Raw genomic sequence first — 18,477 nt, forward strand, 5'->3', positions numbered from 1 at the left:
TGTGAAATTTATGCCGCAGGTTTTGCCACAACTGTAGCCTTAGGAGGCAATCCTTGTGATGAAAAATATTCCAAGGACGTAAAGTGCATGAGACAACACTTTATGAAAATTATAGAGGGAAATAAACTGTTGCCTTTCCCAAGACGATGAAAACGTACGATCTAATATTATTTAGAAAGTTACGTACGCTCTAATATTATTTAGAAAGATATTTGAAATATATCGAAAACATACCTGGGTGAAAAAATAAAAATAAAAAAATAACAAAAATAAAAATAAAAATAAAACAATAAAAAATAAAAATAAAAAATAAAAAAAATAAAATAAATATAAATGTCAGAAGCGTCTATTCGGACGGTACTGATTATAACAAAAATCAGATACGTCTATTCTGACGGTACTGACAAAATTAATGCCAGAAGCGTCTGTTATTCCCCCAGGGGGTGGGGGAGGCCACCGGGGACTCTTAGGAGTACCTAGGAGCCTTCCCCACTACGGGTACTTGCGCACCCGGGGTCCCGAGCACACCAGTACCATAATATCCGTCAGTCTTCGGACTGGCGGAGACCGGGGAGTCTTCCGGGACTCGCGAGGTAGGCGACCTCTATAATCAGTTCGCCCGGCTCGGACGGGGCCGTGAGGGAGTAGCCGTAGGCTCCCAACCGTCCTCCCAGGGGTCGGGGGCGGCCGCCGGGGGTCCTTTGGGATCTCTGGTGGGCGTCCCCGATGCGGGTTAGGCGAACCCGGGGTACCCGAGCTCGGGCAGGCTGGGCTCGAAGGTGTGGAAGCCAACCAGCCTAGGAGAAGGTCACTCCGAAATTAAACCAAAGTTTCCTAAAATAAATGATAAGCATGGAAAAAAGAACGAACTCCCTGGGTTCAGATACCAGGGGCCGGCTTGGGGGGGGGGGGTAGCGTCCCAGCTCCCCCCTTGTCGTCAACGAGCGATGGGCGACCCGGCGGGTCTGGAGCGAGCCCGCCGGGCGAATTGGCAATTGCTGCCAGTAGGAGTAGTGAGAGCGAAGAGAGCGAGAGTCCGTGAGTGGTCTCGCCAATTAGGGGAGTTAGGGACAGGGAGAATCCCGTCGTGGCGGAGTGGAGGGATTCCCACCTGAAATATTGGAAGGGAGTGATTCGAAAGGCGGGTGATTACCGGGGTAAGAAGTTATTCGAGATTGTGTTGGAAAGAATGAAGATCGACCTGAATGTGGAGGAAATCCACATACAGGTCGTTACAGAGGTGGCAGCCTTGATAATAGGGGAGACGGAAAGGAAGGGCTGGGAAGAGAGAAGGGCTATAGAAGAGCAGAGGGAAAAGATTGACAGTCAGCAGGAAAGGATTGACAATCTGGAGGAAGAATTAGGGGGATTAAGGGAGAAGTTGAGGATGGCTAGTGAGTGCCCTCCGGTGAGGAAGGTGAGTGGGCGAGATGCGTTCACTCAATCGGAGGCCGTTCTCATGGAGGTAGAGGGCGAAGGCCTCCGAGTGGTGGAAAGGCGGGACGCAGCCATTCAGGCTGCGCCCCGTACTAAAAGCAGGGGAAACGACTCCCCAGGACGGGGGGCGCTCGAGGATCGGGGGCTTGACGCGGGAGTGAGCTCTCGCGTCGATGCCCTCGATCAAAAGGTGGATGCCTTGGTGAGGGAGGTACGCTCCCTCACCAGGCAGAAAGGGGATGCTCCTCAGGCTGGGTGGACCGGCGGGGGGGTCACCCTCAGAGTGGTAGGGCCCGCGGAATGTTTCCTTTCCCGACGGATGGGCCGTCGGGGACGGGGAGGATTGTGGGTAGTGGTGGGGGGGCGCTGTGGCCCCTGCTCCTTCTCCTGCTGGACGAGAGCCTGGCGGGCGTGGGGGTGGTGGGGCGGGGCGTGCCCCTTTTCTGATAAGGAAGAAAAAGGGGACTAAGGCTGCGGGGCTGGTCCTGCCCAAAACGGCGGCCGTATCTATTACGGACCCTGAGGGTGGGACGGCGTCGTACGCCGACGTTCTGAGAACCGCGAGGGAGAAGGTCTCCCTCGCGGATCTGGAGATAGGCAGCATTAGCTGCCGACGGGCGGTCACTGGGGGCCTCATAGTAGAGGTCCCCGGTGACAGCTCCGGGGAAAAGGCGGACCTCCTAGCGCGGCGGGTGGCTGCCGCGCTGGAGGGGTCGGGTGTCCGGGTCGCCAGGCCCGTTAAATGCGCGGAGGTGCGCGTGACGGGCCTGGACGACTCGGTAACGCAGGAGGAAGTGATGACCGCCATCGCCGCGGCTGGCGGATGTTCGGTGGGGGATGTAAGGATCGGAGAGATCCTTCGTCCCCCTAGGGGAATGGAATCGGTCTGGGCGCAGTGTCCTGTGGGCGCTGCGTCCCGGGCCTTGAAGGAAGGAATCCGGGTGGGCTGGAGCGGAGCCAAAATGGAGCTGCTCCGGGCCCGGCCCTTGAGGTGTTTTCGGTGCCTGGAGACAGGACATGTCAGGGTCCGATGCACCTCCTCGGTGGACCGCAGCGGTCGTTGTTATCGCTGCGGTGTTTGCGGCCACCGAGCCAGCCGTTGCACTGCGGCGGCCCCGAGATGTCCGTTGTGTGCGGACTCGGGGTTGCCGGCTGGGCATAGGCTGGGGAGGGGGCTGGGTGTTCCCGCCCGGAGACGGTAAGGGATTCGGAAAGGGGGGGAGGGGCTGGCCAGGAGGGTGGCGAGTGCTTCTTCCGCTCCCGGGTTAAAGAGGGGAGGGGGGGTAGGGTAGTCGGGGAGTCTTCGACTCCTCGGCCGCCTCGCTCACCCAGCTGACAGTAGGAGGTGCGGGCTGGAAGGGGGGCCCGGGCGGGGCCCTCTAGGGGGCTTTTGCTTGGTGTCGCCCCCTGGCTCGCGGGGTTGGGGATGGGGGCCGCTGTAGGTTGCAGTGGCTTCCCCTCCCCATCCCTAGACATTCGCGCGGGGCCGGCTCGCGGGGGGAGAATGGTGGGGGTGACTGGGTCCCTTTTCCCGAGCCCTGTCCCCCTGGGGGTCCTGCGCGATTGAGGGAGGTGGGGCGCGCTGGGACCTGTCCCCTTGTCCCTTGGTTCCTCGGCCCGCGGGGGGGGATGGTCGGGGGGTAATGAACCTTTCTCATGCCCTGTCCTCCCGTGGGAGCTGGGGCCGAGGGTCCGGGGGGCTCGGTCTTTGGCGTGCAGCCCGCCGACGTCACGGATGTATGACGGGACGGCCTGGGGGGGCTTGGTCGGATCCTCCACGGAGTTTCCGACACGGGTGCTCCTCTGGGTCGCGGAGGGCTGGGGTCGGGCCTGACGGCGGCGAGAAACGCCTTGGGCCCCGGCCCTGCCTGTCCTCAAAAAGGGCGCGAGGGGGGAGGAGCCCACTTCCTTGGGAGTGGTAGCTCCTCCCCTCTCTCGCCCTGGGGGCGGGTGAGCGGTCGGGGCTTGCCGCTCGCCCGCTGCATGAGCAACTCCGGAGGGAGGGGTGGCGGATGAGGGTGGTGGCACTCATCCGTCACAGATTAGAGGTTCTCGTTACGGCGAGCGCGCGGGGGAGCTCACGGATGTGATCAGAGCGTTTCCCGGGGCTCCCCCAACAAAGCGCAGTGTTAGGGTCACTCGTGGGTGTTTTAGCCGGTAGGCCACGCGTGTGCTTAGGCATATGCGTGGAATCCGGCACTCCCCCGTCCCGCCCCGAAGGCGGGGGGTCTTCCCCTCCTAGGAGGGGCTGCTGGCTCAAACCCCGGAGGGGCGGAGGCGCTCCCTGAATGACGGGCGCTCCCTGATTGGATCTACGGATCCATGACTGGTTGCCCGTCAGAACTGGTTGCCTCCGCTATCCTCCGTGGGGATTCCAGCAGTTGAAGATTTCACCCATATAAAAAAAAAAAGAAGCGTCTGTTATGCAACAATTATATAAATGAGACGGAGGACGGGGGGAGAACTGCGTCATCGTCGGGTCGAACAAGACCCGGAAGACGCAAGCCTCCAGCCAGGCAAGCAAGAGGACAGGACGCAAAAGCAGGCGCGACTCGTCGAAAGACAAGCCCTGCCCTGCGTCCCGGAAGACCAGGTTCCGGAGGTCCGCGAGTTCGGACTCAACTGGAACCGGGGACTGTTCCAGAAGTAAGGACCGGTTGAGGAGCACGAGACGCTCGACTAAGAAGAGACAGGAAGATCCTCCGTCCTCACCGGTGGACAGTGACTCTCCGGCAGAGTCGGAGTGCGAGACGGATCGCGCAGACGACCGCGCAGACGATCCCAAGGTGAGTGAGAACGAGCCGAAGGACTCACAGCTCACCCCTGACAGAATCGAGGCCGTCAGGGATATTATGGGCGACGCGGAGGCACAAGTCGCTCAACAGTTGGGCAAGGAGGACTCCACCCATAGCTATGGAGTGGAAAGAGGGAGGCCAGGGCCGTCGTCCAGTGACCGGTGACTTCTATATCAAACGCATGCTCGATGCTAAGAAACAACTGGTCAAGGCGACCCAGGAGTTAAGAGTGTTGCGAGACGCGACAGTACCTGCCGAATTATCGAGCGGCAGGAGGGTCGCGGAACTGCAAGCGAAGGAGGAGCTGAGCTACACGCCGACGGAGACGCTTCCGGCGATCATCCTAGAAGCGATAAACGGTGTTGACTTGGTGGCCTAGAAATCGGGCAAGCTAAAGGGACAGTTTAAAGGCAGGTTGAACAAGTCTGCGGCGACGATCAAAGTCGCACTGACGCAGCTCATTCAACGCTACAAGGGCAGGGAGAGCGGCCTTGAGAGGGACGCAGAAATGGAACGTCTCAGGGAGAAGATCTCCACACAAGAAAAGGAGATCGAGGCCCTCCGTGGCTTGCAGATGCAGTACACAAAACTGCAGAGTGACATGCAGGAGCAACGGAGACAGATGGAGCTCCTGCAGTTACAAATAGGAGGAGGAGACGCGGAGAACACGATGCGTCAGAGGCAGGAAAAAGGGGCCAAAAAGAGGAAGCGCAATCTTCCTCTCCCATCGTCGTCGTCCTCCTCGGGAGATGAACGCACACCCCTCATCCCTGCGAATGAGGACAGTCTACGGCCTCCGGAAGAGATTGAAAAAATTCCCTTGACCTCCATGGAGATCAAGGACGAAGCCGAGAGCTCCAGGAACCAAATTCTGGAGCAGATCGCTAAGGAGAACGCCAAACCCGCAACAAAAATTGAAACGGGGAAAGCAGTTCTCCAGAAAGGAAAGGCGAAAGGCGGGCGAGGAGAGAAAGCACCTGCCCCCAGCCTCAACCCCTTGCGAGCGCGCCTGCTCCTTCCCCCGCCACGACCATGGACACGCAGTGGTCAAAGGTGGTGGGGAGGAAGGAGAAAAGGGCCGAGAAAGCCAAGTCTTCGCCAAGCCAAACTGCCGGGAAAACGGCAGGACCCAGCGGGAAAGCGACGAACAAAGGCCCTGCCCCGCAACAAGACAAAGCGAAGACTAAAAGGAGGATGCCGAGGACGTCGGCCGTAACTCTCACGTGCCCCGAAAAGGAGTACGGAGAATGGATGGGGTACGTGAGACGTAATATTAAATTGGAGGATTTGGGGATAGTTAAATCCCCAAATATTCGAAAGACGGCGACAGGGGCCATCAGTATAGAGCTGTCGGGGCAGGATAACGCCGCCAAAGTGGATGCCCTGGCGGCTAAGATGGCTGACTTGCTCGCCGACAAAGAGGGAGTCCGAGTAGGACGACCCATCATGTCCGCGGAGCTGAGACTCAGCGGATTTGATGAGTCGGTTACCGAGGAGGAGGTGAAAGTGACCATCGCAGAAAAGGGGAACACTTACCCCTCGAACATCACGGTAGGGTCGGTGCGCAAGGCACCGAATGGGCTCTGCACGGCCTTTGTCAAGTGCCCGCTGGCGACGGCGAACATTTTGACGAAAGAGAGCCGCATAAGGTTGGGATGGACGGTCGCAAAGGTCGAGCTGCTCGACAAGCGCCCATTACAATGTTTCAGGTGCCTAGAGTTCGGCCACACAAGGCTCACCTGTAAGAGCGAAGTGGACCAAACAGGCATTTGTTACAGGTGCGGCGAAATGGGCCATCCGGCAAAGGCGTGCGGAGCCCCCATTAAATGTCCCCTCTGTGCCAGCAAGGGGTTGCCAAGCAATCATCGCATTGGCAGCAAGCCCTGCGCTGGCGGAAAAAGGGGAAAAGGAGGGATAGCTTCCCAGAAAGTGAGAAAGAACACTACGACGCCGAATGGATCCAAGGCCGGCATCAAGGAGTTCAAGGAGGGCAAAGCGCTGACGTCTACGACGGAAAAAACGGGAACGCGACCATCAATAGCGGGCACGAAGGGAAAACCCAAGCCTAAGCCCAAGGTGATGGAGGTGAAGAAAGTTACCGGCATTGAGAAAAAAGATAACGTACTCAAACGTTCAAAGGCCTCAAGACGGCATCCGAGGCCATGGATGTCGACAAGGACAGGGAAGACACGGTGGGGGGGGGGTGGCCCCCACGGCCAAAGCTCAGAAACCTGAGCCAATGGAGGTAGAGACGACGGCGGCAGGAAAGACCGCCAAATCAGTGAGGGCGAGGGAGGAGGACCCAGCGAGGGCAACTTAAAATGCCCCCTAGGTCCTTGAAAATCCTTCAGGCGAACCTGAACCACGCCCGCGCCGCGCAGGACTTATTTATCAACACCCTGGCCGAACGCGGGTGTGGTTTGGGTATAGTGGCGGAGCTCTACCGAGTCCCAGCAGACCACCCCTGCTGGGCTGTGGATCGTAGAGGCTCCGCCGCTCTTACATGGAGGGCGCTGCCACACTCCCCCCGTGTACTCCGATTGAGGCCGGGAACGGGTTTGTGGCAGCAAAATGGGGGCTCATCTCCGTCGTAGGAGTGTACGCCCCTCCGAGCTAGGACCTGGCCAAATTTGAGCGCATGCTCTACGATCTGGGAGCATGCGTACGTAGATGCTTGCCCGGCCGGGTCATGGTGGCGGGGGACTTCAACGCGAAGTCCTCGCTATGGGGTTCCCCGCGCATCGATCGGAGGGGCCGTACTCTGGAGGAATGGGCGGCGGGCCTCGGCCTGGAGTTAATCAACTCGGGCCGAGCTAGCACATGCGTGCGGCGGTAGGGGACATCTATAATTGACCTGACTTGGGCCAATTACCCTGCCGCCCGCGAAATAAGCAACTGGGGGGTGGTTGCGGGCCAGGAGACTCTCTTCGATCATATTTATATCGAGATGATGGTCCGGGCCACCCCTCCGGAGTGGCCAGCCCGCCGCCAGGCAATAGAGAGGAAAAGACGGAGATGGGCCTTCAAGAAGATGGAGGTCGACTACCTGAAGGTGGCAGTCTTAGGACTGACCTGGGGGGATGCCGGGGAAGATGGGGAAGAAGAGGTAGACGTTGATGCGGAGTCGGGGAAATTTGTCAAAGTCATGTCGCAAGCTTGCGACGTGGCCATGCCCCGGCTCCGCCGTCTCCCCCCCCCCCGGCGCGCCGTCTACTGGTGGACGGAGGAGATAGCCAACCTCCGGCGCTCCTCCGTCCACGCAAGAAGGCAATGGCAAAGGGCGCGGGCGCAGGGCGCGGGACTCTTAACGTGGAGGAGACGGGAGAGGCCTGGCGTGCTGCCCGCCAGGACCTCTCCCGCGCGATACGCGCGGCCAAGGAAAGGGCTTGGAAACAGCTCCTCGCGAGCGTAGAAGAGGATCCTTGGTGGCGCCCCTATAAATTGAGACCATGGGCGCCCCCCTTAACGGAATCATTGGACCCCCGGTTCGTCGAAAGGGTCGTCGACACTTTGTTCCCCGTCGGCGACCAGGGCGAAGTCTCATTCCCAGAGACGCTTCCCTGGGAATGGGACGACGAGCTGGGAGTCAAGGAGGATGAACTCGCAAGGTCTCTCCGCAGGGTCAGGAGCAACAAGGCTCCTGGCCCTGACGGCATTCCAGGGAAGGCCTGGACCTTGGCCGCGGGGGGACTGGCCGGCAGAATGCGCAAAGTATTCACAGCGTGTCTGCGCGCCGCCCGGCCGATTCCCCCAGAGGTGGAAGGAGGCCAGCTTGGTGCTCCTGCCCAAGGCGGGCAAGTCTGCAAATTCCCCGTCCGCTTATCGGCCCGTGTGCCTGTTGGACGAGGCAGGCAAAATTTTCGAACGAATAATTGCCGAACGCCTCGTCCAGCACCTCGAACGGAGGGAAGGAGGTGGTCTCTCGGACGACCAGTTCGGCTTCCGAGCGCGGCGATCGACGATCGACGCGATCAAACGCGTCCTAGTCCGCACGGAGGCCGACATTGAGGAGGGGAGGGTAGTAATGGGCGTTTCGTTCGACGTTAGAAACGCCTTCAACTCCCTCCCCTGGCCTGTTATTGGGAGGGCGCTCCAGGATTTGGACGTCCCTCCCTACTTAATAGAGATCGTCCGAGACCACTTCCAGAGTCGAGGACTAACGTACACGTACCGGGACGGGGTCCTGAGGGTCAGGCTTATGGGCTGCGGGGTCCCACAAGGATCGGTGTTGGGACCCTTATTGTGGATAATAGCCTATGACCTGGTCCTCAGGGTTGCCCTCCCCGACAACTGCTGGCTCTCGGGATATGCAGACGACGTATACCTGGGAGTCAGCGGGGAGGGCTGGCAGAAGCTTACCAGGCTGGCCGACGTGGCAGCTGCCTGTGTGGTGCGCTCCATCGAGAGGCTGGGTCTGGAGGTGGCCCCGCAGAAGACGCAAATGATCGCAAAGCGTCGGGGCCGCCTCCGAAAGGACTCAGCCTCCGAATCGGAGGAATTCGGATACCGACCACTCCTCACCAGAGGTACTTGGGAGTGTGGCTGGACGGCAAAAGGAGCTTCAGCGAGCACGTCGCACGCGTGGCACCGAGAGCCGAGATAGTCGCCAATAATTTGGCGAGGCTCTTACCAAACATCAGAGGGGCCAGCGGCGGCGTGCGCCGCCTATATGTGGCGACGGTCCATTCGGTGCTGCTTTATGCAGCACCGGTTTGGTGGGACAAGGTGGACAAGTCTGCCCGCCTTAGTAAGCGAATGACAGCGGCCCAACGTATCATTGTGAACAGGGCCGCCAGAGCTTACAGGACCGTCTCCCACGTGGGGGCGACCACCCTCGTCGGGATTCCCCCGGTAAATCTGATCGCCGAGGCGTACGCCAATATGTACGACTCGGTGAAGGCGATCAGAGCCAGGTTGGGGAAAGTCCCGCCGAGGGCGTTAAGAACGCTGAAGCTCCAAGCCAAGGAGACCCTCCTCCAGAAATGGGGAGAGTTTTTAGCAGACCCCAGATTAATTCCGGGGGAGAGGATAAGAACGGCCGCCCAGCCGGTACTCGAGGAGTGGGTGGAAGGTAAGAAAAAGAGGGATCTTAGGTCTTAGTCTTAGGAGGGAGATAGGGCGAAGACTGCTGGAGGGCATTCGTCTCCTTCTGCGGCATCGTTATGTCGCAGAAGGAGGCGAATAAAAGGATTAGAAGAGGGGAAGTGCTCCCCTCTTCCAGCGATAAAGGCGGAGAAGGAGATGGGGCGCCGAGACCACCGCGGCCAATAATGGGGCCGCATATGCAACCGGTGGTCTTGCTGGAGCGGTGGCGTCCCAGCGCCACAGATGGCGCGGTAGTAGACAACGGTTCTTCGGGTGCGGGGGTGGCTCACACCGACGAGTGAGTCATTCCTCGTATCCCTTCCGGCTTCCCCTAGGGGAAGTGTCAAGGGGATTGTCCCGATTGCGCACATTACAAATCGGACACGACAATATTTCCCGATCGGACACGGTAACGATCGGACACGATGTCGATCGGACACGGTGTCGATCGGACACGGTGCCGATCGGACACAGTTACTATCCCCAATAAACACACGATGGTATGTTATACGTTGAAATTAAGTATTAACGGGAAGTCTAAATATAATAGATTCAACGTATATCAGCTCCGTATAATTTTAGTTGTGATGTCCAGCTGATACACGTTGTCATAAACTAAATGTATTCGTTTTTTAAATGTTATTCTCCAACTAATTAAAATCGTATTTAATAAATGGATAAACTATGTTTTACAAATACATAATTTTTACGAATAATGAATGTATATATATAAACGTATTGAAATGACTATTTAATATACGTTTTCTTTATTATCTTTTTAAACAATTTTTAATATGAACATTGAATTTATTGAACATTGAACATTGAACATTGAGAATATGAACATTGAATTTAAACTATTTAATTTAGAAATTACATCAACTGACCAAAACCCATGGTCGAAATTAATAATGTCTCGATGTTTGATCCGAAAAAAGTTCTGTGTGAATCTGACAAAGCAAGTTGGCTCACAGTTTTTCAATGTTCATATCGAAAAGACGTTATATATATTGCCAGTCAGGTCGATTTAAATTACTTTAATTGTTATTCTATGTACTGGCGAAAGAAATTTATCATTCTGTTTATTATACACCGTCGACCTAGTAATCGGTGCTCCATCTTATAGTTTGTTATTGCGATAAATATTACCACAGCCCCAGTGGTCGAATTGGCACGACACCCGCACGGTATACGGGAGGTTCCAGGTTCAAACCCTGGCTGGGGTAATATTTTTTCGCAATAAAAATTTAAACTATTTAATTTAGAAATTACATCAACTGACCAAAACCCATGGTCGAAATTAATAATGTCTCGATGATTGATCCGAAAAAAGTTCTGTGTGAATCCGACAAAGCAAGTTGGCTCACAGTTTTTCAATGTTCATATCGAAAAGACGTTATATATATTGCCAGTCAGGTCGATTTAAATTACTTTAATTGTTATTCTATGTACTGGCGAAAGAAATTTATCATTCTGTTTACAATAATAATAATTAATGAGATTTAGTGCAAAGACAATATATGTCACCTGAATATAAAATAAAATAATAACAAGTAAATTTCAATCGTAATGTATTATTTTCTTCTATTTTTTTACGAGATATATGTTATACATTTAATATTAAGAGTATTTATAATAATAAAATATTTATTTTATTTTGTTGTTATTATAATAATTATTGTGTATATAGTTATGTTAGTATCTAATTATATAGTAATAAAAAAATTAGTTTCCTCTCTTTAATTTCTCCTTGCAGCGTTTGCATTGTACACGTGACGACTTTTGGCCAACTTTAGCCACGATTGTATGGCATCTTTAATGCATTGATCGGAAGAATTATTTCCCTTAAATTGCATTTGAGCAGCATCTGTAAAAAATAAAAAATTTTATATACTAAACAAATGTTTTTGAAAAGTAATAAATAATATGAAGCCCCTCTTATTGTTTATGTATGCAATTTAAAATAATACATTATATTATAAAATTATAAAATTGGCAATATATTTAATGTAAAAAAATTAATGTCGCAATTTTGTAAAAAGTTATTGTGATTAGAGAAATAAAGACTATATATAGATAGTAATTGATTTATAAGAGATAAATAGTTTGTAACATAGTATTATTATATGAACTTGTTTCAATGTCCAATTAATTCAAAAGGTATTATAATATATACCCGTGATAACTTCACGCAATTTTGTAGTTTCAAAACTTCTTTTCTTCTGCCCTTTCCAGTTGTAGGTCATCGCTAACTCATTTGTGATTACAAATTTTAGCATATTCATTACGCTGGCTCTTTGGTCAGCACCGCCAATCGTGGAAAGACGTTGTTTCTATAAAAAATTATGATTGTCACATTAGTCAAGTTTAATTTTGAAATTATAAAAGTAGACGTGATTATAATTTTAAACCGTACCAAATAAGTGTAAGCAGGAGCGGGTATTTTTCGGCCCCTAGCATCTACTGTTTTTTCAGATAGCAATTCTTCCAATTTTTTAAAATCATTATTATTTCTCAGCGGTAACATGTCAACATACTTTGTAAAAGTCGACTTGTACAGGCATTGTTCTGCTCACATAACACCATTATCTTTTCCATCCGCTGTACCACATATTTTTGAAATTGTTGTTGAGACATTACTGTCCCTGCAGCTACATCCAGTGTTGACGATGCATGTCCGTTAAATTCAATGTCAATGTTTTGCGCATTCTTTGATGATGAACCTATAAAATAATACCAGATTGGGAACAAAAATTCTATCTGTAATAAAATATATAGTTTATATTGATGCCTAACTCAATCTACATATGAATAAAACTAATATACTTTACTACTGATTTGATTGTTTAACACACAAATAAAACTAAAGACTTTATATATATATATATATATATATATATATATATAAACGGTATCTTATCTCCAATGAAATCAGTACATGCAGATATGCCCAAAGTGAAGAAAAATCATATAAAGGATTTTCATCATTACTGAATAATTATTTTAAAAAGTCAACGAATAGCTCGCGTGAAAAGGTGTAAAGTGGCTTATTTGTTATTGCGAGGTGGATCATACCGCGATAAGCAACAAGCGACGAGTCATGAGCAGCGTGCGACGCGAGACAGGTGATATTGCGTCTGAAAATTATTGTCTTATCGGACAGAAAATGCTCGACTTTTCAGTGGTAAAAAAATAGCTGCGTTCGACTCACCGCTGTCCGCTCGTCGCACAGCTCCACTTATCAGTGACAAATAAACCATTTTATCTAGTCTCACGCACGCTATTCGCTCAGATTTTTGTAATAATTACTCAGTAATGATGAAAAATCCAACTGTATGTGATTTTTCCTTTCAGTTTCAACCAATCTATGTGTACTGATCCATGGGCAAGCGATAAAAGAAACCTTGTATATAGTATATACATGATTTTTTATATATTGTTTTATTATGTTATTTTTATTATTAGATTTTTTTTATAAGGTACATTTTTTTATCAAAATAAAATTATGTTCTTTCGCGATACCAAAAACATAGAACCTCTAAAAAATACAAATAGTCTTTTTCAGTTGTATGCATCTATTTCATTTTTTTTTTACAATTAGTAATAATATAAATTAGTACTGTTATGAGAAAAAGAGATACACATATACTCATTTATATGAAAGTGCTTTATAATAGAATGATACTGGCAAATATAAGTGCTAAAAACATGTATAGGGGAGACCGGGGCTAAGCCGACACTATTTTTTCAAAGGCAATTTTTAATATTTAATTAAAATTTTTAGGCAAATTTAATGGTACATATTTAAAGAGTGTTTTTTCAGGTACAAAATTGATTCAGGAAGTTTTGCTGTACGTCGCTTTGTTTTGCCGCCAGGAAAGGAAAAGTGACGCGAAGACAAATTTTCGAATTGAAAAATGCCGGGGCAAACTCGACACCCCGCCGGGGCAAACTCAACACTTTGTCTGATCGACACAATTTGATCTGGAACTTATTTTTTACTGTCTGAAAATAAAAATACATTGTTTATTGTGTATTTAAAAAGTACAAAAATTCGGAATAAAGTAGCTAGAACAATCATTTAAAATAATGAGAACAAAAATTGTTGAACTTTCAATTATCTTCATCTAAACTCATGTCTGAAAAACAATTAATGCAGGTAAACTCGCGATCGGACGTGCGCATACATTTGTCATGAGCCATACGGCTGCATGACAAGCATCGTTTGTTACTGGGAGCCGACGAAACGGCGTGGTGTTGACTTTGCCCCGGACGTCGTTTTTCACTTTTGTCACTTCAAAAACATGAAAATTTTGAAAATATGCAAAAACGATTATCGGATTCATATAGAGCATCAAATTTCCCATCAAAATCATTTACCGGTAGATTCGCAAGAGTAAAGCTCGATGAAAGAGTAGACATTTTCGAGAGATCAGAAAAATTACTTTTCACTATCAAAAACGCTTATGTCGCGTTAAAAATTACACTATAACTCAGAATGTTACCAAATTCCGTTGATAATACCGGCACATAAAGACGCATTTACAGTAGGAAAGGCAAGTTTCTACGATAGATTTAAATTGGCAAAAAGCCTAGTGTCAAGTTTGCCCCGTTGTCGGCTTAGCCCCGGTCTCCCCTAATAATTAGAAAAAAATACTTGAAGCATTTATTGAGACAGTACTGATTATGAAAAAAATCAGGAACGTCTCCTCCGACGGTACTGGCGAAATAAATACCAAAAGCGTCTCTTCCGACGGTAAAAGTACTGGTAAAAGAAATATCAGAAGCGTCTCTTCCAACTATGCAGATGAGGAAAATACCAGAAGTTTCCTTCGACAGTATACGTGAAATAAACATCACAAGCGTCTCTTCGGACTGTACTCGGAGAATAAATACCAGAAGCGTCTCTTCCGACTATGCAGATGAGAAAAATACAAGTCTCCTTCGACAGTATACATGAAATGAACATCACAAGCGTCTCTTCTGACTGTACTAGGAGAAAAAATATCAAACGCGTCTCTTCCAAAAGTACAGATTTTTAAAAATGTCAAATCTACTATATTCCAAAGACTACTGATAATAATAAAAAACGGAAGTGTCTATTTCAACATTACTTATGAAATACATCAGAGCAGTATGTGATAGTATATGTTATGGTAACTGTTATTTTTACATATGCAGATTATTTTTGTTAAAAGTACGAAATATATTAGGACTGTAGCGTTTTTTTTAGAGGTTCTATGTCTCGTTGATTATTACATTTATATTATATACATGTATATAATAACCGTTTTATATATACATATATGTACAAACACACACATAAGAAACATGTATGTAATAAATGTTGTGAATAGGATGCTTTTGTCATTGTGTATATTGATGTTTGTAATATATTGCAGACGACAATTACTAAAGAGATTAGCGGAGGAAAGAAATTGTGCAGAAAATGCTGAGGGTAATAGCGAATATAGAATAACCCAAAAATTAATTAAGGCACGGATTATACTTTGCACGATGGATTCAAAGTTCCGTGCTGAAGACACGTGCCTAGAAGTAATGTCCTTAGATAGGAATAAAAATGTGCAATATTATGAAGATGGAATCGAGGACGACAGTACTCTTGTCATCGACAATGAAAGCCCTCTGGATATAGGCCGTATACAAGAGTATGACATTGAAGGTTCTCGCATTGTAGACATGTCTTTCTATATGGAAGAACTGCATAGAACCTTTTGACAATCATCAGCGAGGAATAGAATGCCAATTTGCAGATTGGATTCTTATTAATTCTCATCGCCATGGATTGTTGACACAATTCTTTTTCAAATGTCGAATGTGCCATTACGAAACAAACTTTTGGTCACATCCCACAGACAGCCAAACCTTGGATATCAATATGGCAGTTACAGCAGGAACAATCACAACTGGCATTGGTTATGCTCAGTTGGAAGAGATGCTTGCAGCTGCGAATATTCCATGTATGTCTGAGAAGACATATATCAAACATCGAGAAGTAATAATCGATGAATTTCAGGAAATAGCCCTTGAAAATATGAAAATGGCAGGCGAGATTGAGAAACAATTCGCTATAGAAAGGAATGATACAATTAAAGGCATTCCGTATATAACAGTTGTTGCGGATGGCAGTTGGATGAAGAGATCGTACGGCAAAGCATACGATTCAATTTCCGGAGTTGGTGCGATAGTTGGTTATCGTACGAAGAAAATCCTTTTTGTTGGAATCCGTAACAAATATTGCACGATTTGCGATATAGCAGAGCGACTACATTGCATAAAACAAAAAAAAATCATGTACCTGATCTGAAATTTCACGGTCTTTATGCGCCAATAGAAAGTGCTATTATATATTTGAGCGCTTATTCCCACAGCTTGGTGTTAAATTACACCAATAATCCAGCAGAAGCGTTTAATTCGATAATCTGCAAAGAAATTGGCGGAAAACGTATTAATTTTGGAAAACGAGGTTCCTATAATGCTAGAGTTACTGCAGCAGTTCTGCAACATAATACGCAGCAAGTTTTTACAGAAGCGCATTAAGGCATGGGTAAAAGTGTTCCTGCTGTTGTCGAGAAACTGGAGACGCGACGACAAATAAAAGTGGCGAGAACCAAAGAATCTCGAGCAATAGATGGAAGGCAAAGGAAAATTAAACGAGAAGTAGGAACAGATTGCCATTATGGCCCACAATCACAAAAACCAGATCTTCCTGATGATGTATTGGAACAACTTCGGCAAAATCATATGGAGAAGTTGTTAGAAAATGCAAAACAATGGAAACAGATAGAACGAGAAACAACAGATCAAGGTGAATCTGAGTTATGGTTATCACTAAGACGTGAAATGTCGACAGCATCCAATTTTGGAATAGTATGTCGTATGAGACCGACAACGTCTTGCTCGACAATGGTAAAAAATATTTTGTACCCTATGATCGTTGATACTGCTTTTTTTTTACATGGGGAAATCTTCTACTACTGGAATCGTCACAGGAGCAACCAGTCTGGGGTCCGATCGGGGAGCGCCCGGGTTTTCCGGGCAACCAGTCCTGGACCCCTTCGGGGAGCGCCCCTGCGGCTTTCAGCCAGTAGCCCCTCCGAAGAGGGGAAGACCCCCCTGCCCTCCTGGTGAGAGGAGCAAGGGGAGTGTGGGATTCCACGTCTGTCACCTAAGTGGCGAACGCAGCCTACCCACTAAAACCCCATGAGTGCCTGTCTCTGCGCCTATTGGGGGTGTCCGGGGGAACTTGTTATTACTACTTCCGGAGCACCCCCGACGCCAGGCCCCATGGGCCTACACCTCTGAGCCTAAGGCTCGGTGGCTTGAAGAGCCTTTGATCTAATAGTGGCGGGCGCAGGCACCACCCACACCGCCACTCCTCCTGATGTTGTTGGGAGTTTGGTTCGATGTCCGTTCACCAGCCGGTACATCGAACCCCCATCCTCCAAACCCCCTCGTCCGTCGGGCGCGGGGCCTGAAGGTGCAGCACCTCTCTTACCGCAATTCATGCGGTACTGGCCACCGTCGATTGGCAACGGTGGTCGGCGGGGGAAGGGTAGGGCACGGGACGAAGCCCTCTACCATTTCCCTCCGGCCCGCCGAAGATATCGGTTTGAGGAGGAGTTCTTCGATGGGGAGGCTAAGGCGGTGCTACCTCCCCCCGTCGAATCCTCTCTGCCTCCTCCTTGGAGGACATTACCTGGCCACAAAAGGCCAGGAATGCCCTCCATTTCTCTTCCCCCCGACGATTGCCGCCACAACCGCCGGAAGGGAGAGATCCTGCCCGATAGCGTCAACCAGGACACGGCACTGCACACTCCACGCTGGACAACTCTCCAGCGTGTGCTGCGCCGTGTCCTCTTCCCCGTCGCAGTGATGGCAAGCCGTGGTGGCTTCCTTCCCTATTCTGCACAGGTACCCACCGAAACATCCATGTCCGGTGAGCACCTGTACAGAATGATACGACAGCCCGTATCGCCGACTGCTTAGCCAGTCCGCCAAGCAGGGCCGGATGGCATCGATGGTCCTTCTCCCGAAGAGGGTGGGGTCTTCGAGGTAGTTCTTCCACCTCTCCACCAAGGCCATTTTCTCCTGGAGCCTAATTGCTACACGCGCCCTGGGCAGGTTTATAGCAGCTCCCCCCGCTTGCAGCGCTCTTACACGTCTGTGTACCTCGGCATATTGCCGGGCTGCAAGCACCAATGGGGGGAGTCCTGCCAGGGCCGTGCCGCCGGATGCGAGACCGTGCAGTATGACCTCGACACTCGGAGGGCCACGACACGCTGGATCCGGCGTAGCTTCGCCTGGATCGGTCGTGACCTCTCCGCTACCGACGCCCAAACTGTGGCGCCGTATAACGTCACTGCCTGCACGGTTGCGGCGTATAATCGGCGAGCGCGACCACTCGCCCCTCCCAGGTTAGGCATAAGCCTACCAGGCTATTAGCCACACCAGTGGCTCTGGGAGTAAGGCGAGTAAAATGCTCGCCGAAGCTCCAGTTGCCATCCAGCCAGAGGCCCAGCACCTTCATGCTGGCCCCCACAACGACACGGGTGCCCTCCACGTTTATACGTAATTACGCATTTACGTAATTACGCATTTACGTAATTACGTATTAAATTTTCATGCAATTTATAGGCTAGATCTCCAACTAAGTGGTACTCTTGTGAAAACTTTGATACATCTCCAAGATAAGATTGTACTTCCGACAGACGAAACACTCGTTCATCATGTACCGACCCCACATGTCCAACATATCAGTGGATAAGTTGGCAAGTGTGGTCACAAATAGCCTGCAACAAAAGACATGCAAACCAATATAGATTACATAAAATTGGCATGGAAAGCATTAACACTGAAATTCCCGATAAAATTATTGAAGTAGAAAATATTACCTAAAGTTGGATTGAGTGATGACCTTTGCTATTGATATACGCTTCTGGATCATCTTTGGGAGCTGGAATATTGATGTGCGTGCCATCAATAGCACCAATGACTTTAGGGAATCCACTGGTAGCTTCAAATCCTGCCCACACTTGAGCAACTCGTTCATTTATAGGCCATTTAATTACAATAAGTGCCAGCTCAATAAGTGCATTTATAACGAGTGAGTCCCGATTGCACACATTACAAATCGGAC

General features: G+C 49.6%; 1 protein-coding gene across 1 annotated transcript; it reads right to left on the reverse strand.

The window, feature by feature from the left end:
* Positions 1 to 17,033: 17,033 nt before the first annotated feature.
* On the reverse strand, positions 17,034 to 17,868 carry LOC139782231 (uncharacterized). The gene is made up of 2 exons (XM_071721204.1): positions 17,790 to 17,868; positions 17,034 to 17,704 (listed from the first exon to the last, which is right to left on the reverse strand). Exons 1-2 carry the CDS (start codon positions 17,866 to 17,868, stop codon positions 17,034 to 17,036), a joined length of 750 nt encoding a protein of 249 aa, XP_071577305.1.
* Positions 17,869 to 18,477: the final 609 nt, after the last annotated feature.

This window comes from Temnothorax nylanderi, unplaced genomic scaffold, assembly GCF_030848795.1.
Source record: "Temnothorax nylanderi isolate EJ_2023f unplaced genomic scaffold, tnyl_v1.0 TNYL_tig0396_pilon, whole genome shotgun sequence".
NCBI lineage: Eukaryota > Metazoa > Arthropoda > Insecta > Hymenoptera > Formicidae > Temnothorax > Temnothorax nylanderi.

Bases quoted from the DNA above. Each gene is read 5' to 3' on its own strand.
- LOC139782231 (XM_071721204.1), bottom strand. From the start codon at position 17,868: ATGAAGGTGCTGGGCCTCTGGCTGGATGGCAACTGGAGCTTCGGCGAG. The intron at 17,705-17,789 runs GTGTGGCTAATA...GCAACCGTGCAG, and splicing joins CCTTACTCCCAGAGCCACTG to GCAGTGACGTTATACGGCGC.